Source organism: Capra hircus, chromosome 12, assembly GCF_001704415.2.
Source record: "Capra hircus breed San Clemente chromosome 12, ASM170441v1, whole genome shotgun sequence".
NCBI classification, from domain to species: Eukaryota; Metazoa; Chordata; class Mammalia; order Artiodactyla; family Bovidae; genus Capra; species Capra hircus.
In genome coordinates, this window is record NC_030819.1 from 2,367,695 (window position 1) to 2,394,720 (window position 27,026).

The window sequence follows — 27,026 nt, forward strand, 5'->3', positions numbered from 1 at the left end:
TAAAAAAATAACTGAATATAAATTTTATACAAATTTTTAAAATTTAAATTAATTTATGATGTAGCCAACTACTTCAGAATTTTAAATTCTGAGCCAGTCCAGTAAATGTAGGGAAAGGGCTAGGAGCTTTCCTAACTTCAGTCTCATTTCATTTTTTCATCTATGAAACACATAAAGAATATACGAAATGCATTCTTTGACCCAAGGCTTCACACTTGGTCCCCAGTGATCTACTTGTGAAATTCTAAGCAGAACCTCTCAGGAGATGATCCAATAGGTAGTAAGCATTCACTGCATTCTAGCACATTCTTAGAAGGCTTGGATAATATGCAGACATCTGACATTACCCATAAACTATTCAGGGGAGGTACAACCATTAGCACTTGAGAAATGTGGGCCTAAATCAATGTGACCTCCAGATATCTGGACCAGAAGGTGGGGAAGGGGGGTGACATTAACTGAAACAGAAAACAGGAGTCTGGGATTGGGAAAAATATGGGGACAAGTACTCAGTTTTGAACAGAAGAAGTCAGAAGTGTGAGGCCATCAGAATGGTGCCATCCGGAGCTGAGAAGAAAGAACTAAATATGATTTGGGAATCATCGGAGCGTGTGAAGGTAGATGCAGTGGGGAAAGGGGAACCTTCCAGGGAAGATGGGTGGGACGAGAAGAGTTCAGCTCAAAGCTTTGGCTCATGACTTTAGGCCACAGCCTTCCAGGAAACCAAGGACCAGGGGCTGGAGAGGCAGGAGAGGGAAACAGGGTCTCGCGTGCCTATAATTTCATAGCTTCCTTTTTCCTAAGTGATGATGTAGAACTTTCAGTTATATGGAGTGGAGATAGAAATGAAGCTTGCCATTACAGGTCTATAACTGTGCTTTCAAGCACTCTGGGTATCGGGAATAAAGCAGGCTCTCAGTGGATACTTTATATGCAAACTAATGAATAAATCATTTTAAACTGTGAAAAGGGGGGAAAAAAGGGAGGGGAGCTGGTCACGGAAGAGGAGGGAACACACGAGAGCATATCCGTCCACCCCTGTGGCTGTTCCCTTAACAGGGGACTGACCGTTCACCTACCCAGGAGAAGAAACTCAAACGGCCGGAGGAGGAAGTCAATGGAGTGGCTGGTTCAGCTCATTTCACCATCAGAGATAAGCTTGAGGGGCGCTACTATAGTGCTCTCACCACAAAAGAAGAAAAGCTAATTAACAGTATTAAGGGAGTGCGGGAGGAAACTTCTGGAGGTGATAGATGTTTATGGCCTTGATTCTTGTAATGGTTTCTCAGATGTCCATTTATCTCCAAACTCATGAAGATGCTACATTGAATGCACACGACAATTGTATGTCACTCTTATCTCAACAAAGTGATTTTTTTTTTTTAAAGAAACTAACTTAAGAGACAGTGTAGTGTTGTGGGGAAAAAAAAAAAACAGTGAATTCTTCTAAGGTTCAATGTCCTCACACACACAAAGGGGAGAACATTCTTGTACCTACTGAATATGGTTGTTGAAAGACTAAGTGACTAAAATTATATAGGGAACAAAGCCTGTTGAAAACATCTGTAGAATGCTAAACAGCAAACGCATAATGAAGCCAGTCCACTGACGTTCACATTACTTTTAGTCAAAGCATATTGTGGACTAATTAGTAAAAACTGGTATCTAGGGGTAGCAACTCTAACAGAGGAATTGCATTCCCATTTAAATATTTTGTTCATATAGAGAAAATTTCTCTCTCTCTTTCTCTCTCTAACTTGGTATAACTCAAAGAGAGTTAAATTAAAACCCCTAAAACAATTTAGAAAAAAATTTGCTTCCTAGATGGAAAAGAATTATTGAGCACATTTTAAATTGATGGAATACGTTAAAATGACAGATTACACACTAAAAAAATCACTATCTCCCTGAAGAGAACAATAAAGTGTTGAAGACACTAAATTTATACTTACAAAGAGGCAACATTTAGAAAGTTAAACAGAAATCCGTGAATTTCTTGTTAATGAGACACCATAAACCTCAGCACATATAACATGTTGTCCTTTGACAAAGTATGTTTGATCCCTTATACTCAGCAAGCCTCGGGGCTTCCCAGGTGGTGGTAGTGCTAAGAACCCACATCCCGGTGCAGGAGACATAAAAGACCCAGGTTTGATCCCTGGGTCGGGAAGATCCCCTGGAGGAGGGCATGGCAACCCACTCCAGTATTCTTGCCTGGAGAATCCCATGGACAGAGGAGCCTGGTGGGCTACAGTCCATGGGGTCACAAAGAGTTGAACACAACTGAAGCAGCTTAGCACACACCCACTCAGTAGGCCAATGAAAGAACTTGAGACTAAGTGACAAAATAATTTAAGTAAGTACACGCTCTGCAAAGTTTTTAAAATAATTCAAATGGAATGTTGTTTTCTGATGGCAACATTTTTTGGTGTCTCAATTGTATAAATGTATATACTAAAGTCTGTGGGTAGCTTAAAAATAAATAAAAGTATGACTACCATGACTATATGAAAACTGCGACAAACCTAGGCAGTGTATTAAAAGGGAAGAGACATCACTTTGCCAAGGAAGGTCCATATAGTCAAAGCTGTGGTTTTTCCAGTAGTCATGTACGGATGTGAGAGTTGGAACATAAAGAAGGTTAAGCGCTGAAGAATTGATGCTTTTGGACTGTGGTGTTGGAGGAGACTCTTGAGAGTCCCATGGACTGCAAGGAGATCCAACCAGTCCATCCTAAAGGAAATCAACCCTGAATATCCATTGGAAGGACTGACGTTGAAGCTGAACCTCCAATACTTTGGCCACCTGATCCAAAAAGTTGACTCACTGGAAAAGACCCTGATGCTGGGAAAGACTGAAGGCAAAAGGAGAAGGGGGCAGCAGAGGATGAGATGATTGGATGGCATCACCAACTCGATGGACATGAATTTGAGCACTCTGGAAGACAGTGAAGGACAGGGGACCCTGGTGTGCTGCAGTCCATGGGGCTGCAAAAAGTGAAAGTTACATAGGGACAGCAAAAGCTCATCTATCGGATACCCTCAATGTGAAATTAGGATCTGTGAGCCTCTGGGGGGGGGGGTAGTTAGGTTTGGGTGAGGCCAGGAGGATAGAGTCCTTGTGATGGGATTACCTTATAAGTACCTTATTACCTTATAAGTACCCTTATAAGAAAAGACACAGGAGTCTCTCTCTCTCTCTCCATCATGGGAGTACACAATAAGAAGGCAGCCATCTGAGAGCCAGAAAGAGAGCCTTAACAAGAACCGGACCAGCCAGCATCTCAGTCTTACACTTTCCAGCCTCCAGAACCATGAGAAAGTAATGTCTATTGCTGAAGCCACCAGGCCTCGAGTATTTTGTTATGGCAGTCAGAGCTAAGACAACCTCTGTGCACAGAAATTTTTATTTTATATTTCAATACTGCACTAAAAATGTTTATCACTGACTACAAATTAAAACTCTGGCTGAATCTGAAGCCATTCAACTATTTCTTCATCATTTGATGGCAATATTGACCTTAGTTAATGAACATCATCTCTGCTTGCATTAGCAACACAAAAGCTTTCCTGGGAGAAGGAAACTTATATAAGTTGTATTTGAGGACATTTGTCTCTAACAATCTTCAGAAACTGATTGTGCTGTTTCACCCCTAAAGAATAAACAGGGTAGGGGCTTCCCTGGTGGCTCAGAGGTAAAGAATCCACCTGCCAATGCAAGAGACACGGGTTTGATCCCAGGTCTGGGAAGATCCCACATGGTGAAGGGAGAGTCGCTCAGTCGTGTCTAACTCTTTGCAACCCCGTGGACTACACAGTCCATGGAATTCTCCAGGCCAGAATACTGGAGTGGGTAGCCTTTCCCTTCTCCAGGAGATCTTCCCTACCCAGGCATCGAACCCTGGTCTCCCACATTGCAGGCAGATTGTTTACCAGCTGAGCCACAAGGGAAGCGCGGGAAAACAGGAGTGGGTAGCCTATTCCTTCTCAGCAGATCTTCCCGATCCGGGAACTGAACCGAGGTCTCCCACGTGCCAGGGTGCAATAAGCCAGTCCTGCCAAAACTACTGAGCCTGCGCTCGAGAGCCCACACTCTGCAACAAGAGAAGCCGCCGCAGTGAGAAACTCACAAACCGAAACTACAGAGTAGCCCCAGCTTGCCAAAACTAATAATTAAATAACTTTTTATAATAAATAAATAAAGGTCCATCTAGTCCAAGCTATGGTTTTTCCAGTAGTCACATGTGAATATGAGAGCTGGAACATAAAGAAGGCTGAGCACCGAAGAACTGATGTTTTTGAACTGTGGTGTTGGAGAAGACTCTTGAGAGTCCATTGGACTGCAAGGAGATCCAACCAGTCCATTCTAAAGGAAATCAGTCCTGAATATTCACTGGAAGGACTGATGCTGAAGCTGAAGCTCCAGTACTTTGGCCACCTGACGTGACAAACTGACTCATTGGAAAAGACCCTGATGCTGGGAAAGATCGAAGGCAGGAAGAGGAGACGACAGAGGATGAGATGGTTGGATGGCATCACCGACTTGATGGACATGACCTTGAGCAAGCTCCGGGAGTTGGTGATGGACAGGGAGGCCTGGAGTGCTACCGTCCATGAGGTCACAAAGAGTTGGACATGACTGAGCGACTGAACTGAACTGAACTTATAGCATAGAGAACTGTATTCAATATCTTATAATAAACCAGGAAAAGAATATATTACATATAGAGAGTTATATACTTATATAACCCATATATGCACCCTTTGAAGTACATCTGAAACTAACACAACATTATAAATCAACTATACTTCAATTGATCAAAAAAAAATCTCTAAAGAGCTCTCTATATTCTCTGGGGCCATTTCTGTTTTCCCACTCTGTTAGATCTCATACCTTTAAGATTTCTGCTTCTTACAATTCACCAAACCAATCATCTCCATATTCCTAAACCTGATGGTCAAGACCCAACCTTTATCCCACTGGACTGAGCAGAAGAATTGGGAATAGTTGATTACTTGTCCCGCCTTGAAAATTTCTCATTATTTAACTCCAAGAAAGGCACCCTCACCTCATTTTTCTCCTTTCTTCTGAGGGTTTTACCTCACTTCACTCAACTCTTAATACTGGAATTCCTTGAGACCCAGTCCTTGTACCCCTATAATTTTATCTAAACTCATTCCCTAAGTGATACTATAATATCACTGGGCTTTCGATACCACCTGTACGTTCATCTATTTCCAGTTGACATCTCCAGCCGGTGCAACAGCCCCTCTTATTGTGACTTCCTAGGGGCACCCCTAACTCAGTTAATAGCATTTCATTTTCTGATTGTTCAGGGCAGAACAAACTTGAGGTCATCCTTGAGCTTCTCAGTCCCCATGGCAGGTAGGATTTTGCTTCCATGAATTGCACCTTCTGATGTTATGCATGTGAATATGTTGCATGATCTGGGGACAGAGAATTAAGAGTGCTAATGAGCTGCCCTTAAAATAGGGCCATTTCTCTGAATTCTATTATACAGATGAGCCCAATGCAATCACAGAGCCCCTAAAAGAAGAGGAGGGCAAAACATCTGGTCAGAGAGATGTGAGCAAGGACAGAAAAGAAACAAGAGGAATTCAAAGCTTGAGAGACAGGTTCAACCTGCCGCTGCTGATTCTGACAATGGAGGAGGAGGCTAAGATTTCATGGATGCAGATGGCTTCCAGAAACTGAAAAGGTTCTGCAGACAGACTATCCGATAGAAACTCCCAGAAGGGAGCAGTCCTGATGATAACCTTGATGTCAGCCCACTGGGACCCACACCAGACATCTGTCCTATGGAACCCTATGATAATTACTGAGATTATTTTCAGCTGCTAAATTTGCAACAACTTGTTATGGCAGCAATGGAAAATTATTATATTCCCCGTCACCGGTTCATCAGCATTTCCTGTCAGCTCTATTCTAAAAATGTATCCCCAAATTGACTACTTCTCACCACATCCTTGTTCCATTTTGGTCCAAGTCCCCATCATCTCTTGCTGAGTTTATCAATAGAGCCTCCCAACCAATTTCCCCGCTTTTACCCTGGAAATCTTTCCATGAGTTCAAAATGCGGCAGCCAAGCCAGTTCTGATAACTCACAAGGGACAGCAGGTCTCTCTTCGGCTCAGATTCTCCAAAGGCTTGAGCAGGCGTGGGAAACGACAGCCAGAGGCCATCCCACGACCCTCCGCTTCCCCAAGGGGTCTGGCTCCTCTCCTGTCTCCCCACTTGTTCATCTGCTCCCACCACCCTGCTCCTTTATCAAGCTGGGTGCTCCCCGTCTCTGCACTCACCTGACATGCCCCTTCCCTCATATACCTTCAAGGCAACCGTGGACTCCTCAGCCTTTACCACCATCTGCACACCACACGGGGCTTCCCAGGCGGTGCTAGAGGCAAAGAACCCACCTACCAAAGCGGGAGCTGCAGAAGACGTAGGTTCAATCCCTGGGTGGGGAGGATCTCCTGGAGAAGGGCATGGCAACCCACTCCAGTATTCCTGCCTGGAGAATCCCCATGGACAGCGGCGCCTGGCAGGTTACAGTTCATGGGGTCACAAAGAGTTGGACTCGACTGACGCGACTTGGCATGGACTAATCCTTTCAGACAGACCTCTGTGTGTGGGACTCTCGACTCTCTGCAGCTGCTCACCTGCATTGCTGCTCAAGGGGAATGATTTATTCTTTTCCGTCCTTCAAGTATCTAAACTTTAATCAACCATCAAAATCAGAGTCACTCGAAAAATCACAGCCACCAGAAAACGTTGCCCACTCTGCCACCTCCATCAGACTTCATTTTTAGTCACTGTTTTCTATTCTACTGATTTTTTCCTCTTTTTCTACTTAGACTGGAGTTTTTCTGAAGATAGGATTCGTCTCTCTCCCTGCTCTTTGATTACCCAAGTGACAGCACAGTTATATGCTTATTAAAATATTAAACTCATTAAAAATATTAATTCAGATTTTATGGTTCCCATGTTTTCACAAATTATAGTACCTAACATAATATATTAGAGTTTCCTCTTGTTCTCTGGGTTTATTATTTTACAATGCCTAATTTCTTATTAACAGTAACTTCAGTTCAGTTCAGTTCAGTCGCTCAGTCGTGTCTGACTCTTTGCGACCAAATGAATCGCAGCACGCCAGGCCTCCCTGTCCATCACCATCTCCCAGAGTTCACTCAGACTCATGTCCATCGAGTCCATGATGCCATCAAGCCATCTCATCCTCGGTCGCCCCCTTCTCCTCCTGCCCCTAATCCCTCCCAGCATCAGTAACTTAGGTATTAATTTTTTCCTGTAACTATTTTACACAGAGGGCTTCCCTGGTAGCTCAGTGGTATTGAACTCAACTACCAAAGAAGAGATGTTAAGTTTGATCCCTGGGTCAGGAAGATATCCTTGAAAAGGAAATGGTAACCCAGTCCAGTATTCTTGCCGACAAAATCCCATGGACAGAGAAGCTTGGAAGTCTACAGTTCATGGGGTCGTGAGAGATATGCCTTAGCAATTAAATAATTTTACATAGAAGGCTTTATAATTTTGTAAATATTTTCTGGTTGTTTCTTTACTTTTAAATCAACATAGGGCTTAAATCCACCTGCATTCAAATTTAGGAATTCTCCGCCAACACCTGCTGGGTAAACTTGGAAAAATCACTCACTCTTTCCCTTCACACCCATGGAAGGTACTGGGAGGGACAGGTGGGTATGCTGAAACTGACAGATAAGCCCTTGTCCCTTGATGTACATACAGCTTCACAGAGGAGACGGCCATTCAAAGAGGAGCTTCACACGAGCAGAGAATAATAAAATGGGAGGTGAAATGGTCTGGGACAGCCTTCTGTAAGATTTGACGCCTTGACTGACTCTCAACTCCTTCATGTGTAAAATAAGAGATTAGACTAGGCCGTTTCTTAGGTCCTTCCCAGCTAGGAGATTCTTTGCCACTCATTCTATATCACCAAAAAAAAAAAAAAAATCTCATAACTTCTAGTTTGATGATCAAGCCCACACAAAACCATAAAAAGAACTGCTTTGGTCTTCTTATTACTGCAATTATTGTATAGAATGAACCGGCAGTCTTCTAAGATCCACAATTCCTCTTTGAAAGCTTTGGAGCCAAGAATGTTACTAATTTCTCCAGACTGGACAGGTTAGAATTATAAGTAGCTCAAGGGCCAGTTCTTCGGCTAAATGAGTTACACTCCCCCTGCCCCCTACCGCCTCCCACCCACAAAAAAGAAAAAAGAAAACTTGTTTTCCAGGGATTTTTATTTTGAAGTATAATTAATGGGTCATGGGGCTGTACTGTTTGTATGCTTGCTTCAGATTAATTCAGCCAATAGTTTTAGAGACAATCAAGATAAATTGACTTATATTTGATTCTTTGAAGCTTTCTACATTTAAACCTAAAGTTGGAGAGTTTCTCTCACTGGAATTTTGGAAAGTAAGACTGCAAATCAAACAAAAACATCATCTAAAAGAATACACAAAAACTGAGAAACGTTATAGTACTGTAAGGGCAACCAAAACTTTAAGTGTGTATTCTTAATAAGATGTGATAATAAAAGTCAACCAACTTTAAAGGATAAGACAATCGATTATTCTATCCTGCGAGTATTGGAGATAAGTGACTTCACTACTCTATCTATCCAGCTAGAAAAGGCAGGGGAACCAGAGATCAAATTGCCAACATCCACTGGATCATGGAAAAAACAAGAGAGTTATGGAAAAACATCTATTTCTGCTTTATTGACTATGCCAAAGCCTTTGACTGTGTGGATCACAAGAAACTATGGACAATTCTGAAAGAGATGGGAATACCAGACGGCCTGACCTGCCTCTTGAGAAACCTATATGCAGGTCAGGAAGCAACAGTTAGAACTGGACATGGAACAACAGACTGGTTCCAAATAGGAAAAGGAGTACATCAAGGCTGTATATTGTCACCCTGCTTATTTAACTTATATGCAATGGCACCCCACTCCAGTACTCTTGCCTGGAAAATCCTATGGACGGAGGAGCCTGGTAGGCTGCAGTACATGGGGTCACTAAGAGTCAGGTATGACTGAGTGACTTCCCTTTCACTTTTCACTTTCATGCATTGGAGAAGGAAATGGCAACCCACTCCAGTGTTCTTGCCTGGAGAATCCCAGGGACGGGGGAGCCTGGTGGGCTGCTGTCTATAGGGTCACACAGAGTCGGACACGACTGAAGTGACTTAGCAGCAGCAGCAGAGTACATCATGAGAAATGCTGGACTGGAAGAAACACAAGCTGGAATCAAGATTGCTGGGAGAAATATCAATAACCTCAGATATGCAGATGACACCACCCTTATGGCAGAAAGTGAAGAGGAACTAAAAAGCCTCTTGATGAAAGTGAAAGAGAAGAGTGAAAAAGTTGGCTTAAAGCTCAACATTCAGAAAACAAAGATCATGGCATCTGGTCCCATCACTTCATGGCAAATAGATGGGGAAACAGTGTCAGACTTTATTTTTTGGGCTCCAAAATCACTGCAGATGGTGACTGCAGCCATGAAATTAAAAGATGCTTACTCCTTGGAAGGAAAGTTATGACCAACCTAGATAGCATATTCAAAAGCAGAGACATTACTTTGCCAACAAAGGGTCCGTCTAGTCAAGGCTATGGTTTTTCCAGTGGTCATGCATGGATGTGAGAGTTGGACTGTGAAGAAGGCTGAGCGCTGAAGAATTGATGCTTTTGAACTGTGGTGTTGGAGAAGACTCTTGAGAGTCCCTTGGACTGCAAGGAGATCTAACCAGTCCATTCTGAAGGAGATTAGCCCCGGGATTTCTTTGGAAGGAATGATGCTAAAGCTGAAACTGTAGTACTTGGGCCACCTCATGTGAAGAGTTGACTCACTGGAAAAGACTTTGATGCTGGGAGGGATTGGGGGCAGGAGGAGAAGGGGACGACAGAGGATGAGACGGCTGGATGGCATCACCGACTTGATGGACGTGAGTTTGAGTGAACTCCGGGAGTTGCTGATGGACAGGGAGGCCTGGCGTGCTGCGATTCATGGCGTCACAAAGAGTCGGACACGACTGAGCAACTGAACTGAACTGAACTGATAAGATAATAATAAATTTTGTAACGCAATCTCATTAGCAACAGGAACAATTTCATCGGGAAAAAATTTCATTAACAACTTGAACAATTTGCAAGGAAATCACTTGATTTTCAGGTAGGTAATTTTAAATATATATATATATATATATAAAACAATTTTACAAAAATTTTGCCTTTTTTCATCTTTACCGAGAGACTTGGGACCTTTATCTATGGTCACTGAAGAAAGCTATTTTTTTTCCTGGAATATTTCACATAGTTAAAAGAAAACCTCTCATATTTAAAAGCAATTCTATCTTGCGCTTCTCCACCAAAAACAGCAAAGAATACAAAATGCCACCTCAGAAAACGATTGTCTTGTCCTTACCTTCTTTGTCGTCATGGTGGATAATGGCATCCTGGATCATGTCAGCAAGATTAAAGTGAACCTTCTGCTTCTTCCCATGCTTCAGCTTCTTCAGGAGCCCCTCCTGCTTCTGAAAAGCTTTCTCTCGCTCATAGTACGCTTTGACTTGCTCACAGCGCATGCGTTTCACCAGCCGCTGCCTTTGGCCCAGGGGGAGGGACTCCAGCAAGCACTGGTCAATTTCCATTTCATGGGATCGGAAAACGTTACATAGCTGAAAGCAACCTGAAAGAAACACAGTGCAAAAGTCAGTAGACCTTCCGCTCCAGCCAAGACAGCAGCAATGCAAGCATCACCCATCATTCAAGTTGGAAACCCATCCAGTCCTCTGTGTGTTCAACAGCTAATACAGACCCTTTTAGAGACTCCTGGAAAAGCAAAGCAAGTGGATGTCTTACTCAAGACTGCAAGAGGGACGTCCCTGGTGGTCCAGTGGTTAGGACTCTGTGCTTCCACTGCATGGGGCATGGGCTGATCCCTGGAACTAAGATGCCACATGCTGTGGGTCATGGTCAAAAAGAAACAAAAATGAAAACTGATGCAAAAATTAATGATGAACAAAAGAATCAAAGCTAAAAAAGAAGACTGCATACTAGTAAAATAGATGACATAATGAGATATCAGTTCAGTTCAGTTCAGTCGTTCAGTCATGTCCAGCTCTTTGTGACCCCATGGACTGTAGTGCAGCAGGTCTCCCTGTCCATGACCAACTCCTGGAGTTTACCCAAACGTAGGTCCATTGAGCCAGTGATGCCGTTCAACCATCTCATCCTCTGTTGTCCCCTTCTCCTCCTGCCCTCAATCTTTCCCAGCATCAGGATCTTTTCAAATGAGATATAGATATGTAGTTTTGCTCAACATAATTTCTAACAATCCATCCTTTCCTTTTTCTTTAAATCCCTACCAAAGGCTTAAATATTTTACCACAGCATTAAGCTCCTTTATCATTGAATAATGCCAACTAAACCTTACACGTTAAATTTTGGCAGGAAGCCATTCCAGGTCTTTGCAAACACCCTTATAAAACTACTAATGACTCTGCTGATCTAATGTAATAGAATATATGGTGGTGGTGGTTTAGTTGCTGAGTCATATATGACCCTTGTGACCCCATGGACTGTAGCCCACCAGACTCCTCTGCTCATGGGATTCTCCAGGCAAGAATAGTGGAGTGGGTTGCCATTTCCTTCTCCAAATAGAACATATCAATCAGTTCAGTCAGTTCAGTCACTCAGTCGTGTCTGACTCTTCATGAGAGTCGAATAGAACATATGTATGCTATCAATGGTCTGTATTTCACAGTGACCATTTTCCACCAATTTATTGCTGACCCCTTTTCCTTGTCATTAGTGACGTTCATTTCCAGAAGACCTAATGATGGTGAAGTATAAAGATTGTGCAATGGAAGACAGATTTTTCTCTTGGCAACTCAAAATCATGGATGGAACTGTTGCTGTCAAATCTCTATCTTATTAATATAACGATTAGCAAAAGTGAGTTCTCTGCCGTGGACCTGAACATTACCCCTTTCTATTTCCTATAAACATGACCCAAAACACCTATAATGGATTATACAAACATGTGTCAAATTCTCTGTCTTATTAATACAGTGATTAGCAAAATGAGTTCTCTGTCCTGGACCTGAAAACCATCCCTTTCTCTTTCCTATAAACACCACCCAAAAGCCCTGTAATGGCTTATACAAATTTGTATTGAAACCGGACAAAAGCTTGTGGCGTTCTCCTAGGTTAAAAAAAAAAGCCTTCACTGATTCCTGGTTTTTTGTTTGTAGGAAAAAGGTTTCAGCCTCCTGGACCTGCCTTGAGTTCAAAAGGGCAGATTCAAACAGCCACAAATCAGAGGAGTGACGGAAATGTGGAAACAAAGGAAAGGGTGCAGAGGGCAGTGCAAGGACAGGGCAGCGACCTGGCAAGCTGCGCATCTCCTGAAGGGTGCAGAGAACACTTCAACACAGATCTCTGAGTTCTTCCATTGGAACTAGGCCCTCTTCAAGAGGGACGATGGTAACTTCAGGCTGAGCACAGGCAAGCGGACCCCAGACTGGCTGGAACCCGAAGGCTGATGACTGAGACTGCCTGCCAAACACTATCCTGTTACCTCCCCACAAACTGATCAGAGCAAGGTCATGTACCCTGCAGACCTCCCTGCCAATCTTGTCTATAAAAACTATTCCCTGAAATCCATCAGTGAGTTCAGGTCTTGTGAGCACAGCTACCCATTCTCCTCGCTTGCCCCTGCAAGTGGGAGCTTGTTTGGGCTTACTGCTCGTCAGGCACACAAACCTGGGTTTGACACTAGCGTCTCTGCCACGACATTAAAATTTTACTATCGGCAGAAAATAAATGCGAGGCCACTGAAAATTCTCAAATGTGGCTCACAAATACAGGTTCAGATAATTGTTTATAGGTTCCTCTCTTAAGATATTTATGATGTAACTCTCAGAAAAGTCAAAGTCATTGCATGCACAAAAATGTGGCTGATCACAAGTCACGTCTGGGAAGATCATACCAAAAAGGTTGACTTCTTTGAAAAGATATGGCATTCCTCTGACAGTAAGGAAAACTGTGACAAAGCTATTTTCATTTTTATTTCACGTGACACTCTGAAAAGCTTTATTCTCACATGCACCAGGCATAACCATCCCTGCTGTGCAAGAAAAGAAAGCCAAGTTGAAAGAGGCTGTGACTTATCCGAGACCAAAGAGATGGTATTATGACAGAGTCAGAAATGTTCCATAGAGGCTCAAGACAGAGACAAAATAAAAGACAGTGATTCCTGAAGGCCAGATTTTATGTACATTATCATACATTACACATGTGCACAAGGGAGGGAAGCGAGATGGGGAGCTGTGTTTTTGTGGTTTGTTAGCAATGACGAAAGATATGTTTTAATAAAATGCTTCATAAGTCTTTGCAAGAGTGGTGTTAGAAGCATCAAATAACTACACACAAAACATTCCCTTTCCAATGACCCAAACCCAAAGGGACACCAGGGGTTCTGAAATTATGACAAATGGCTCTCCAGTATGTCTGTTTGATAAAAGCCACGATCACGGCCATAGACAGATTGCCTGTGAGTGCACATGAATAATGGGCAGGAGCTATCCTCTGCCTTCACACCTGTTTAGAGGACATCATCAGGTCTGATTTATTGACTCTGATGCTCAGGACACTCTGACTTCCTGTGACTCTGCCAGTTTGTTAGTGGGTGCCCAGGGAATCATCGGAGCCACGGGAAAACCTAAAGAAGTAAGACAAATGACACCGCAGAGCGCCCTGCGCTTATCAGCATGCAGTCCAAGGGGGAGGTTAATCTAATAAACTCACAGTGCTCCGGCTTTTCACTCTTAAAGAAGGGTCTCATGGTGAAATTTTCAATTAACTTTTGAGGAATCTGTGGATACAGCTGGTGATTCATTGAACACTCTCCACCGTCTTTAAAGGAGCACAGAGGGTTATTCCTAAATGAATTATTCCCTTACGATTTGGAAAAGCAGAAGCCGGGGCTGTCAAATTTCAAATCCGTGCATGTACCAAATATTGCTCTTTTAACACTTGTTGTTAAATAATCCCCCATGCTTTGATTTTAAGTGGTCTAACGTTTGAGTTTATATTGCTGAAAATATACTGGGCACCGCAACTTTCTTTTTAGCTAATTATGGGTGGATCCTTTTTTGTGTTGTGTGTGCGCTCCATGAATCTATAAGATAGACACTAAAAATAGAGTTCTGGGAAGCATAGCTGTGAGGCAGTCTACTGAAAAACTATGCAACTTCATAAACCAGGGCGCTCGGAATAACAGTAGCTAATTCTTCAGGTGATAATCTAAAGGGCCCAGGCAGAGGACAGGAGTCTGAACTGGGCCCGACTGGTTTTCTCCTGGGATGGGAATCCTGAGCAGGCGGTGGTTTCCAGTTGTGTGATGGGATTGACAGGGTAGTCTGCCCACCCACTGAATCAGGGGCTCTTACCTGATACATATCCCAGTTCTTTCCCCACTATTTTGACTCCGTTTGTCTAGAAAAAAACACACGTGAACCACTGAAGCTTCAACTTTCTACAGACATCTTTCTCTCAATAATACAGGAGTTCATTGGTAGGACAAAAACACACGCTGTATTAAAACAGGGTGTATTTTCATTCTCATGCAAACTGACTACCTGAAACCAGTATTGTCTTCCCTTGGACAAGTGAGTGGACTTCATTTGCCAGGAGGTGGGGAGGGTGGGGGAGGAGATTCCCTCTCTCTCTCTCTCTCTCTCTCTCTATGTATATATATATATGTATATGGTGACCCTCTAATTCCAGATAAAAAGGTACAGACAGCCACAGCCAGAAGTCCCTGCTCAGCAAATGTGCATCTCCGTACGACAAAAACTGAGAGCCAGCAGGCAAAATGCGTAAAGGAAAAAAGCCAAGAGCTATATTCAGAAATAAATGCGCAACATCTATTAAAAAATTAGTAGCCCCATGCTTTGGTTTTGGCGGGCACCATATAATGTGCTGATTTCAGGACTTTATACTGTAGCCAACCAAAAATACAAATAGTAAGCTAAAGGAACTAGGAAACTGAACTCCTAAAGTTATTCTACTGTGCAACTACCAGAAATGCTTTCATCTCAGAATCGAAATCTTCATGTGGCCACGGCACACTCAACAGGGCAGATTTTTATGCTATCTCTCCATGACTGCTGGGCTTCCCTGGTGGCTCAGATGGTAAAGAATCCACCTGCAATGCAGGAGACCCAGGTTCAGTGCCTGGGTTGGGACGATCCCCTGGAGGAGGGCATGGCAACCCACTCCAATATTCTTGCCTGGAGAATCCCATGGACAGAGGAACCTGGCAGACTATAGTCCATCGGGTTACCAAGAGTTAGACATGGAGGGGGTGGCCCCAAGATGGTGGAGGACCACTTTCTCCACCGCAAATCCATCAGAAGATCATATGAATGCTGACCAACCTCCACAGAACAACTTCTGAGGACACCAGGCACCAAGAAAGGCACCCGATTCTCTTCGAAAGGAGGTAGGACAGAAGATAAAAGACAAAAAGAGACAAAAGAGTTTGGGACGGAGACCCATCCTGGCGGGGGGGAGTCGTGAAGGAGGAGAAGTTCCCAAACAGCAGGAAACACTGTCACCAGCAGGTCTGTGGGGAGTTTTGGGATCTCAGAGGGCAACATAACTGGGGGGAAAACCCACAGAATATGCGCCTACCTGCAACTGCCAGCAGAGAAGAAGCCCGGACCCTTGTGTCTGCCACCAGCAAGCGGGGGCTGGACAGGGAAGCGTGGGGTGCATGCTTAGGGTCAGGACCAGGCTGGAATGCCCAGAAGACAATCTGAGGGAGCTAATGTGAGCTAGCAACCCAAACTGTAGGGTAGCCAGGGAGAGAGATGAAAAAAAAGAGAGAACTTTCCCACGAAAAGCTCTAGCTTAAAGCACAGCCAGACCCACTCACAGAAAAAAGGACGGAGCGAACACCAAAGGAGAGCTAGCCAGCTGTGGACTGGTCCTCCCGCCACTGGAGGCAGAGAGGCAGGCGGGTGACAGCCAGAGTTGGAAGGCAAGGGGCAATCTGGGCACCAGAGACGGCATCCTCCACCAAGCTGTGAGCAGGCTCCCAGTTGCTAACCATGTCTTCCTGGGATACTGGCTGGCTGACATCTGCCAGGAGGGTTGCAGCCGGAGATCAGCTCTCCAGAGGAGACACACAGCACACCTGAGACGGTACTCTTGCGACGCACCCAGGAGCGGCCAGGACCGGGGAGGTGATAAGACCCACAGCCCAGCTGGAACAGCGTGCTCACCAAGCACCTGGTCGCCTGAGCTGCTCAGACCTGGAAAGGGCACAAAACGCAGGCCCAGCTGAGTCTGTGCCTTTGTGGAGTACTCAAGAGCCTGAACCTGAGGAGCTTACACCTGGGAGGTGCACAAAACCCAGGGCCTGCTTTGGTCAGTTCCCCTTCAGAGCAACCTGGCGCCTGAGCAGTGTAGACCCAGAAAGCACACACTGCCGTGAGCTGGGGTAAACCCAGTGTGGTCCATACACTGCGAGCACTCCCCACACATGAGTGATATTTGTTTGGAGTGTTCCTCCCTCCCCACAGCACAACTGAACAAATGACCACCTTCGCCCCCTTGTGTCAGGGCGGAAATTAGACACTGAGGGGCTTGCAAACAGAGGAAGCCAAAATAAACAAAGAAGAGGGAGCAACTCTGGAAATGACAGGTGCAACAGACTAAAACCCTGTGCTTAGCACTGACTGAGCATTGGAAGGGGCCTATAGACCTTGAGAAATATAAGCTGGAACAAGGAACTGTCTGAAACTGAACTGACCCCACACTGCCCTCAACAGTGCCAGAGAAGTTCCTAGATATATTTTTACTATTATCATTTTTTTAATTGTTTTTATTTTTACATTCTTTATTACTCCTTAAATTTTCATTTTTATAACCTACTATTACCTTGCAAAAAAAGAGACCCTATTTTTAAAGCAAATATATATTTTTTTAATTTTTGTGATTGATTTTCTTTTATATTTTTAATATTGTATTTTTGAGAGTCTAACCTCTACTCTAGATTTTTAATCTTTTGTGTTTTGGTGTTTGTTATCAATTTTGTACCTTTAAGAATGTAATCTTCAGTACCCGTTTTCACTTAGGGGTGTGATGACTGGCTTGAATGCTGTCTCCCCTTTGACTCTCCCTTTTCTCCCCTGGGTCACCTCTATCTCCTCCCTCCTCCTTCTCTTCTCTGCTTAACTCTGTGAATCTCTCTGGGTGTTCTGGGCTGTGGAGAACACTTAGGGAACTGATTACTGGGTAGATAGGTCTCTCCCCTTTTGACTCCCCCTCTTCTCCACCTGGTCACCTCTATCTCCCTCCTCCCTCTTTTCTTCTCTATGTAACTCCATGAAACTCTCTGGGGGACCCAGGTTGTGGAGAGCACATAGGGAATTGATCACTGGCTAGACTGGTCTCTCCCCTTTTGATTCCCCCTCTTCTCCTCCTGGTCACCTCTCTCTCCCTCCTCCCTCTTCTCTTCTCCATGTAACGCTGTGAACCTCTCTGGGTGTCCCTCACTGTGGAAAATCTCTTCACCATTAACCTAGATGTTTTATCAACTGTGCTATATGGATGAAGTCTTGAGGTTACTGTAAACATAAAACTGCAAGTCAGAGGCAGGAGGCTTAAATCCAAAACCTGAGAACACCAGAAAACTCCTGACTCCAGGAAACATTATTTGACAAGAGCTCATCCAAAAGCCTCCATACCTACACTGAAACCAAGCTCCACCCAAGAGCCAACAAGTTCCAGAATGAGACATACCACACTAATTCTCCAGTAACACAGGAACACACCCCTGAGCATTAAAATACAGACTGCTCAAAGTCACACTAAACCCACAGACACCCCAAAACTCACTACTGGACACTTCACTGCATTCCAGAAAGACGAGATCCAGCTCCACCCACCAGAACACAGATGCAAGCTGTCCTAACCAGGAAATCTTGACAAGCCACTAGTCCAACCCCGCCCTTAGGGAGCAATCTCAATAAAGAGGAACCATAAACTTCCAGCCTACCCCAAAGGCCACCCCAAATATAGCAATCTAAACAAAATGAAAGGCAGAGAAATATTCAGCAGGTAAAGGAGTATGGAAAATGCCCACCAAACCAAACGAAAGAGGAGGAGATGGGGAGTCTCCCTGAAAAAGAATTCAGAATGGTAACAGTAAAGATGGTCCAAAATCTTGAAAACAAAATGGAGTTACAGATAAATAGACTAGAGACAAGGACTGAGAAGATGCAAGAAAGGTTTTACAAGGAACTAGAAGAAATAAAAAAGAGTCAATCAATAATGAATAATGTAATAACTGAGATCAAAAGCACTCTGGAAGGAACCAACAGTAGAATAACTGAGGCAGAAGATAGGATAAGTGAGGTGGAAGATAGAATGGTGGAAATAAGTGAAGCAGAGAGGAAAAAAGAAAAAAGAATTAAAAGAAACGAGGACAACCTCAGAGACCTCTGGGACAATGTTAAATGCCCCAACATTCGAATCATAGGAGTCGCAGAAGAAGACAAAAGAAAGGCCGTGAGAATACACTCGGGGAGATAATAGTTGAAATGGATTAAAGATCTAAATTTAAGACCAGAAACTATAAAACTCCTAGAGGAAAACATAAGCAAAACACTCTGCGACATAAATCACAGCAGGATCCTCTATGACCCACCCCCCACAGTAATGGAAATAAAAGCAAAAATAAACAAATGGGACCTAATTAAACTTAAAGCTTTTGCACAACGAAGTAAACTATAAGGTAGGTGTAAAGACAGCCTTCAGAATGGGAGAAGATAATAGCAAATGAAGCAACTGACAAAGAATTAATCTCAAAAATATACAAGCAAGTCATGTAGCTCAATACCAAAAAACTAAATGACCCAATCAAAACATGGGCCAAAGAACTAAACAGACATTTCTCTGAAGAAGACATACAGATGGCTAACAAACACATGAAAAGATGCTCACTCATTATCAGAGAGATACAAATCAAAATCTCAATGAGGTACCATTTCATGCTGGTCAGAATGGCTGCTATCAAAAAGTCTACAAACAATAAATGCTGGAGAGGGTGCAGAGAAAAGGGAACTCTCTTACAGTGTTGGTGGGAATGCAAACTAGTACAGCCACTATGGAGAACAGTGTGGAGATTCCTTAAAAAACTGGAAATAGAACTGCCATATGACCCAGCAATCCCACTGCTGGGCATATAGACCAAGGAAACCAGACTTGAAAGAGACATGTGTACCCCAATGTTCAGCACAGCACTGTTTACAAGAGCCAGGACATGGAAGCAACCTAAATGTCCATTGGCAGACAAATGGATAAGAAAGCTGTGGCACATATACACAATGGAGTGTTACTCAGCTATTAAAAAGAATGCATTTGAATCAGTTCTAATGAGGAGGATGAAACTGGAGCCAATTATATAGAGTGAAGTAAGTGAGAAAGAGAAACACCAATACAGTATACTAACACATATATATGGAATTTTGAAAGATGGTAATGATGACCCTATATGCGAGACAGCAAAAGAGACACAGATGTAAAGAACAGACTTTTGGACTCTGTTGGAGAAGGCGAGGGTGGGATGATTTGAGAGAATAGCACTGAAACATGTATATTACCATGTGAAATAGATCACCAGTCCAGGTTCGATGCATGAGACAGGGCGCTCAGGGACTGTGCACTGGGAGGACCCTGAGGGATGGGATGGGGAGGGAGGTGGGAGGTGGGTTCAGGATGGGGAACACCTGTAAACTCATGGCTGATTCATGTCAATGTATGGCAAAATCCACTACAATACTATAAAGTAATTAGCCTCCAATTAAAATAAATTAATTAATAAAAAGAAAAAGAGTCAGGCACAACTGAGCAACTAACACTTTTACTTTCTTTTTCCATGACTGCCAGATTAAACAGGCAAAAAAACAAAAAAATAGTAAGGGCATAGATAATTTGCTCTAAGGGACATCAATAGAAACATGCTCTCAATTTTCAGGGAAAACCCTTTTTCTAAGAACTCGTGGATGATTTACAAAATTGGCTATATCTTAGGCCAAAAAGCAAAGCAAATTTCAACAAATATGGAAGAAGTGACTTTAGACATTTTCTTAACCCAGTTGAGAATGATTTCAACTACAGAAACAAAGCCAAACCTCCCAGTATATTCAAAAACTTGCTTAGTTGCCAACACCACCAAGAGGTGGAAACAATCAAAATGTCCACTGACAAATGAACAGATAAAGCAAGGGCATATATATATGGAGTATGTATAAGTAAATTCTACATAATGGAATATTATTCAGCCTTTTTTAAAAGAGAAATATTATCATAAGCTGTAAAATGGATCGACTTTGAGAACACTATATTAAATGCAACAAGCCAGTCACCGAAAGATAAATGTGGTTTCATGTATACGAGGTGTCTAAAATGGTCAAGTTCATAGAACAGAATGTGAAAGCAAGCAGAACCCTGCAGGGCCTTCCACTGGACAGACCCCTCCCTTGGTGTCACTCACCTCCTGCTTAGAGAGAAGCCGTAGTGTCCTATGCCTTCTCTGAGGTCCAGAGAATAGGTTTAATCAGTGAAGTGAGGAAATGTGAAAACAAAGGCAGACAGTCAAGCAAGACAAAATAACAAGAAGACCTTTAGTTCCTCCTGAGCCACATCCTGTGAGCTGTTTTGCGGACACTAAAACCACCCACCAGTTGAGTTAATTGCATGCTGACCAATAGCACGTAGACCACAGACCAGCTGGATCGAGAAGGTTAATGATGTTAAGTCCTGAAATGCCACCCGATATCTCACCACCAACGATCAGAAGAGTGTCCGTGAGCTGATCACACACCCCGCAGCCCTCTGCCTCATCTTCCTTTGAAAAATCCGTCCCTGAAAGCCACTGGGGAGTTCGGGTCTGTTGAGAATGAGCTGCCCCTTCTCCTTGCTTGGCACCTGCAAGGGCTTTAGAATCAGTTCTAGGTTTGAGCACCAGTTCCTCCACTGGCTCAGATGGTAAAGAATCTGCCTGCAGTGCAAGAGATCTGGGTTTGATCCCTGGGTCGGGAAGATCCCCTGGAGGTATGGCAACCCACTCCAGTATTCCTGCCTGGGAAATCCCACGGACAGAGGAGGCTGGAGGGCTACAGTCCATGGGGTCGTAAAGAGTTGGGCAGGACTGAATGACTTTCCCCTCCTTTTGCTTCACCACAACCTGGTGACAGGAGGCACGTTACAGCACACTGGGTGGGGGACCCAGGTCAGGAGGTCAGGCTCAGGAGCAGAAGCAGGATGGTGGTCACCAGGGCTTGGGGGGAGAGGGAGACAGGGAGTTCTTTAACCAGTATAGACAACCATTTTTATTTTAATTTTTGACACATATACACTATTGATGTGTGTGTGTGTGCACGCTAAGTCACTCAGTGTTGTACGGCTCTTTGCGACCCCATGACTGTAGCCCACCAGGTTCCTCTGTCCATGGGATTTCCTGGGCAGGAATACTGGTTGCCATTTCCTCCTCCAGGGGATCTTCCTTGCAGCTGCATTCTTCACCATGGAGCCACCTGGGAGGCCCACACACTGCTGATACTGTGTATAAACGAAACAGCTAGTGAGAACTTCCTGCAGAGCACAGGGGACTCTACTCAGTGCTCTGTGGGGACCTGCAAGTGACGGACATCCAAAGGAGGGGAGACATGTAAACATATAGCTGATCCACTCTGCTCTAGGGTAGAAACTAACATTGTAAAGCAACTCTATTCCAATTAAAAATTTTTTAAAGAATCGGATTTTAAAAATGAAAACATTATGGAGATCTGTGGCCCAGGAATGTGAACATGATTCCACTACTGAACAGGACATTTTAAATTGGTTAAGGGAGTAAATCATCAGCTCAGTGGACATGAGTTTGAGCAAACTCCGGAAGATGGAGGACAGGGAAGCCTGGCGTGCTGCAGCCCATGAGGTTGCAAAGAGTCAGACACAGCTGAGTGACGGAATAACAAAGGTAGTAAATTCTATTTTATATATTTAATCATAATAAAAGAAGCAGAAAAAAGAGAATAAGATGATGCAAAGGGCTGGATCACAGGAGATTTAAAAACATACACAGGTTAAATGTTTTTTGAAAAATGTAGTTGCAAGCTTATTCTTTATTCCACTTTTTACTAACGTTTTCTATGGACTCCAGGAAGGTAGTTGTCTGGGAACAAAATTAACATGCTTACACATGGGTGTTACATGCACACACACACACACACACACACACACACACACACACAATTTTATTTATGCACCCAAAAACTCTCCAAGCAGAAATTTCATCCTCAGAATCAATTGTTACAACATGGTTCCAGAGATATTTTTACTGCATATACAATGACAATGAAACAAAGGAACAGTGAGGATTTTCAAAGACAAGAGTATAATCAATTTCAACATACTCCCCCGAGCATTAAAAAACACCCCTTTAAAGCCTTTTTATAGTGCTAGATTTTAGCATCCTAGTAATCAAGCTGCAGGTCCATATCCCTATTTGCAGAGCAAAAAATAGTAAAAAGAAATTATATTTGGTGAAGATATGCCAAGCCCAAAAATATCTCAGGATTTAGGTCGACAATGCCTGTCTTGTGTAACCCTGCACTGAAACACTTCTCTGAAAAATGGAGAAATAAACTTAAATAAAATAATTCTTCTCAAGAAAATCAACAATATTTGTTGTCTCAGTATTTTGCTGATTCTTCAAATTTTAAATTTATGTATCAAGAACTGATTACTTGGGTTTCCATCCCATTATTAGGGCATGCTTTTCTAATGAGAGAATGTAAAAAAAAAAATGTTTTCTCTTTAAATGAAAATGGAAATGAAGCAAATACATACGACATAAAAATTACTGCACATTCTTGAGTACATTTTTTTTTACACATCAATCTATACTTTGCTTTTCACTTATAATCTTTGTGTTACCACATTTCTCTAGTAATGAGTGATTTGGTTATGATAAATTACTTTTCAGTGGAAATAGATCCACAGTCATGATTCTTTCCAGGATTTGTTCCAGGGCGACAATAAAACTGAAGATTGTCACCCTGAGGTGACGATGTTCCTGGTTTATTACAGAAGTGGATCTGCATTTTACCAAATCTATGGCTAACAGAGGGAACCACGTCATGAAGGCTCTGTCCGTGTCATCAAGAGCTCCAGCCGCACCCATGTGTTGGTGCCCTGCACACTGATTACCCTGATACCCAGAGCGCTGAATGACCAGGCTCCATTTCCGAGAGAAGCTGCCCACCTTCGGATCTTCAGAGCCTGCTGACTGACTCCCACCTAGATGTCAACCGGGAAAGTTCAAGTTGCTCAGTCGTGTCTGACTCTTTGCGACCCTGTGGACTATACAGTCTACGGAATTCTCCAGGCCAGAATACTGTTTCTTGACATGTGCACGTTCAGTGAGAACTTCTCTGAGGCAGTCTAGCTCCTTCAATATCAGAGTTGCTTGCTGAAGGCTGGAACGGTCTGCCATATTGCTGAAATGATGCCCTCTTTTCTTGAACGTCCCTGCCTTTCTAAACACCATGATTCCACCACTGGGTATCTCTAGGACTTGGAACTGAAGCTGCTACCCTGTCCTTTCAAGAGAGGGCAATGCCATGACATTAAGACAGTCTCAGACAGGGTTGAATTGCTGGGTAGCTTAAAGAGAGGCGTTCTTTTTGGACTTACAAGCAACACAATAGCTTTAGATCCTCTGCTCCCAAATATATGTTTTTGGACCCTCACACTTTAAACAGTTTTCTTCCCTGAATCCATATCTACACATTTCATCCTTAGTCAAAATCCTCACTTCTAGTTGGAAGAAACTCAGCTAGCTCTCTTCCTGCCAGATGATGCATTTATTAGACAAATTCCCAGGTGTTCAGATAGTCTCAGAATGGGATTCCTGCCAATTTCAACACATTAGTCCCCTCCTAAGGCAACAGAACCCGCGACTGTCTCAGGGGCCTCACCTGTGAGTCATGAAGCTTCCTGGATGCCTTGAGTCTGGGTTCTGAAATAACAGGGTAAAATGAACACTGTGCATTTCAAGTTCAAGGTCAGTGAGCGCATGTCATGTGTGCTTTATTAATGCTAACAGCTCCTTTTTAATTTTCTTTTTTAATTCAGAAGTTTGTGTACGCATCCATACAACATAATTTCATGGTTGCATGTAATTTTTTTTAATGTTACCATTTCCCTGAGTCTTACAAAATTTTCTATTTAAAAATGTTACTTTGATGCATAATATTTTATATTTGACATAATTGTGGTATAAAGTATTTTCATTCCTGAAATGCGAATTTCACATTTAATGTTTAATTTTGGCTTTAATAGAGTTTCTGGTTCCTGCCCCTACCCCATTCTTTGTAAAGGGAAAACTTTAGGGAAAATTCAGGTGCTAAATTTTTATTATCCTTTCTAGGATAATAAATTTTCTAGGTTATAGTTTGTGTCCTTTGTGATTTTGTTGTTTGTTTAGTCGCTAAGTCATGTCCAACTCTTTGCAACCACACGACTGCAGCCCACCAGGCTCCTCTGTCCATGGGATTCTCCAGGCAAGAATCCTGGAGTGGGTTGCCATTTCCTTTTCCTGGGAATCTTCCCAGCTACCACTGCTCTTGACATTAATTCGTAAGACACATTCAGATGAAAGAAACTCTCAAGGTCAATTTCAAATCCAATGTCAGAACAAATGATACAATTCACAGGGAAATCTCCCAGTGTCTAAAGTAAGAACTGCCCTTGTCCCAAGTTTTCATTACTAACTTAAACAACCTTGGCTTTAGTCACCCACCACTCCATCCTGTTGGTCTGACTTTTCAAAAATAGTCATCTCAAAACTGACACAAATAGGGGTATAATTATTAAAACTAGTCAAAATCTATATGCCCAGCATCAAAGGACTCCACCTTGCTCGAGGAAGATTGCCACTCATTTGTGCCTCGTACAAACAAACCAACCTTCTACATAGCCTCCAACTCTATTCCTGTGTTCCTGCTACTTCATTATATGGAACCTGAAACTATCATTAACAGCCTAGGGTTGCCATCATACCTTCTGTGGCACCCTCCTCCTGGCCATCACCTCTCCTAACTCACTGCTTGGGGTTCTAGTGGGGAATTAAAAATGCAGTCCAGTTCAACTGCCCACAGAATTAGAAACACACCTAAGTTGAGTCCATTGCCATGGCCAGTACACTGAGGACCAGTGACTGGTTCTGGTGTGGGGATGTGGGCCTTGAGGAACAATTCAGGATGCTTCCATGAGATTTGCTAGGTGGACACTGGGAGATTAAAAAAAGACCCAATCTTGTTATAATATCAATTCACCAGGCAATAGGTATGTGTCTCATATCTTCTGAGGCAGAGAAAGAAGCAGAGAAGAAAAAGAGATGGAGACAGAGGGAGTGCATAGTATCAGTTACATCTCCAGATCCCAGATCCAGCAGTGCCTGAAGCCAACTGAAGTTAGAATTCCCAGGTATCTGGACCATTTCCCCCGGGGCACAGTGGTAAAGACTCTGCCGCAATGCGAGAGACACAGGAGATGCGGGTTCAACCCTGATCTAGGGATGGCATGGCAACCCACTCCAGAAATTTTGTGGAGAATCCCCGGGACAGAGGAGCCTGGCGGACTACAGTCCATGGTGTCTCAAAAGAGCTGGATATGGCTGAAGCAACTGAGCACATGGACTGTTTCCCAGACATGAAAGCTAACATTCCCTTTTACCAATGGCAAACAGGCAACTCATAAAACAAACTAGTCCATGAGGATCTTTCCTTCCTTCCTCCTAAACAATGCATTCTTTTTACCGTCTGCTTCCTTTCTCTTCTGCCATGACTGTGCACCTTATTCCCACAGTAGAGGAAAGGTTTAACTTTTATATCACAGTGAATATTTATTGTAGATTATTTACTTCACAATAATATGTTTACAAATTTCAGAAAGTTTGCATGGTGTACGTTTCAGATGTGCTGGGTTTAAGATGGAGAACAGAAATTTCCTTTTGTCTGCCAATTATCAAAAGCAAGAAAAAATAAAATGAATAGAGAAAGCCCCTCCTCTTTCTAATTTTGTTCTTTCCTTTCACGGAACCACCATGTTCTCCTCGTGCAGACTTGGGATCACAAATTCAGGATTCAGGAAATTCATGCAGCCCTGACGTGCACGCGTGCTAAGTCACTTCAGCTGTGTCCGACTCTTTGCGACCCCATGGACTGTAGCCCGCCAGGCTCCTCTGTCCATAGGGATTCTCCAGGCAAGCATACTGGAGTGGGGTGCCACGCCCTTCTCCAGGGGATCTCCCCGGCCCAGGGATCGAACCCGAGTGTCTCAGGTCTCCTGCACTGGCAGGAGGGTTGTTTCCCATTGGCGACACCTGGGAAGCCACAGTCCTGGTACACAGGTCACAAACACTCAGCCTGAGTCTCGGGTAGAGTGGGAACTAGGCTGCAAGTGAGTCCTTGGAAAATACACTTAAGAAGGGCTTCCCTTCTCCTCCTGAGTCTTCACCTCCCTGTGTCCTAGTCAGTCTAAACTGGGGAGAATAGATCTCTGATTCTAACTTTCTCCACGGCTCCAGCTTCACGTGGTTGGTACAGATCAAGGTGGTGGCAGAGAAGGATGGAGAGAGGATAAAGGGTGAGACAGGGAGTGTTGGGCCCCGCTGTCATTTGGGGCCAAATCCAGTCCTTTCAGCTGCTTCCGCCAGCTACCATCCTCCTCTGATCCTGTCCACAGGTCTGTCTTGTCCTTTGTTACTTGGGTGCCTGTTTTGCAGAAAAGCTGGAGGTCTTTTCCCCAGAATTACTGTGGGCAAATGAAACAGTGCTCCATATTCTGGGGGAGCTTTGACGGAGAACGTGGCGTCAGGAGATCT

At 43.4% G+C, this 27,026-nt stretch overlaps 1 protein-coding gene across 1 annotated transcript in view; it reads right to left on the reverse strand.

Moving 5' to 3' along the window:
- MYO16 (myosin XVI) overlaps positions 1–27,026 on the reverse strand; it is a 529,091-nt gene that overhangs the window by 382,099 nt on the left and 119,966 nt on the right. Inside the window, 1 exon segment of the mRNA XM_018056366.1 lies at positions 10,485–10,748. Coding sequence (XP_017911855.1) covers positions 10,485–10,710 — 226 coding nt within the window. The 5' untranslated portion in view covers positions 10,711–10,748.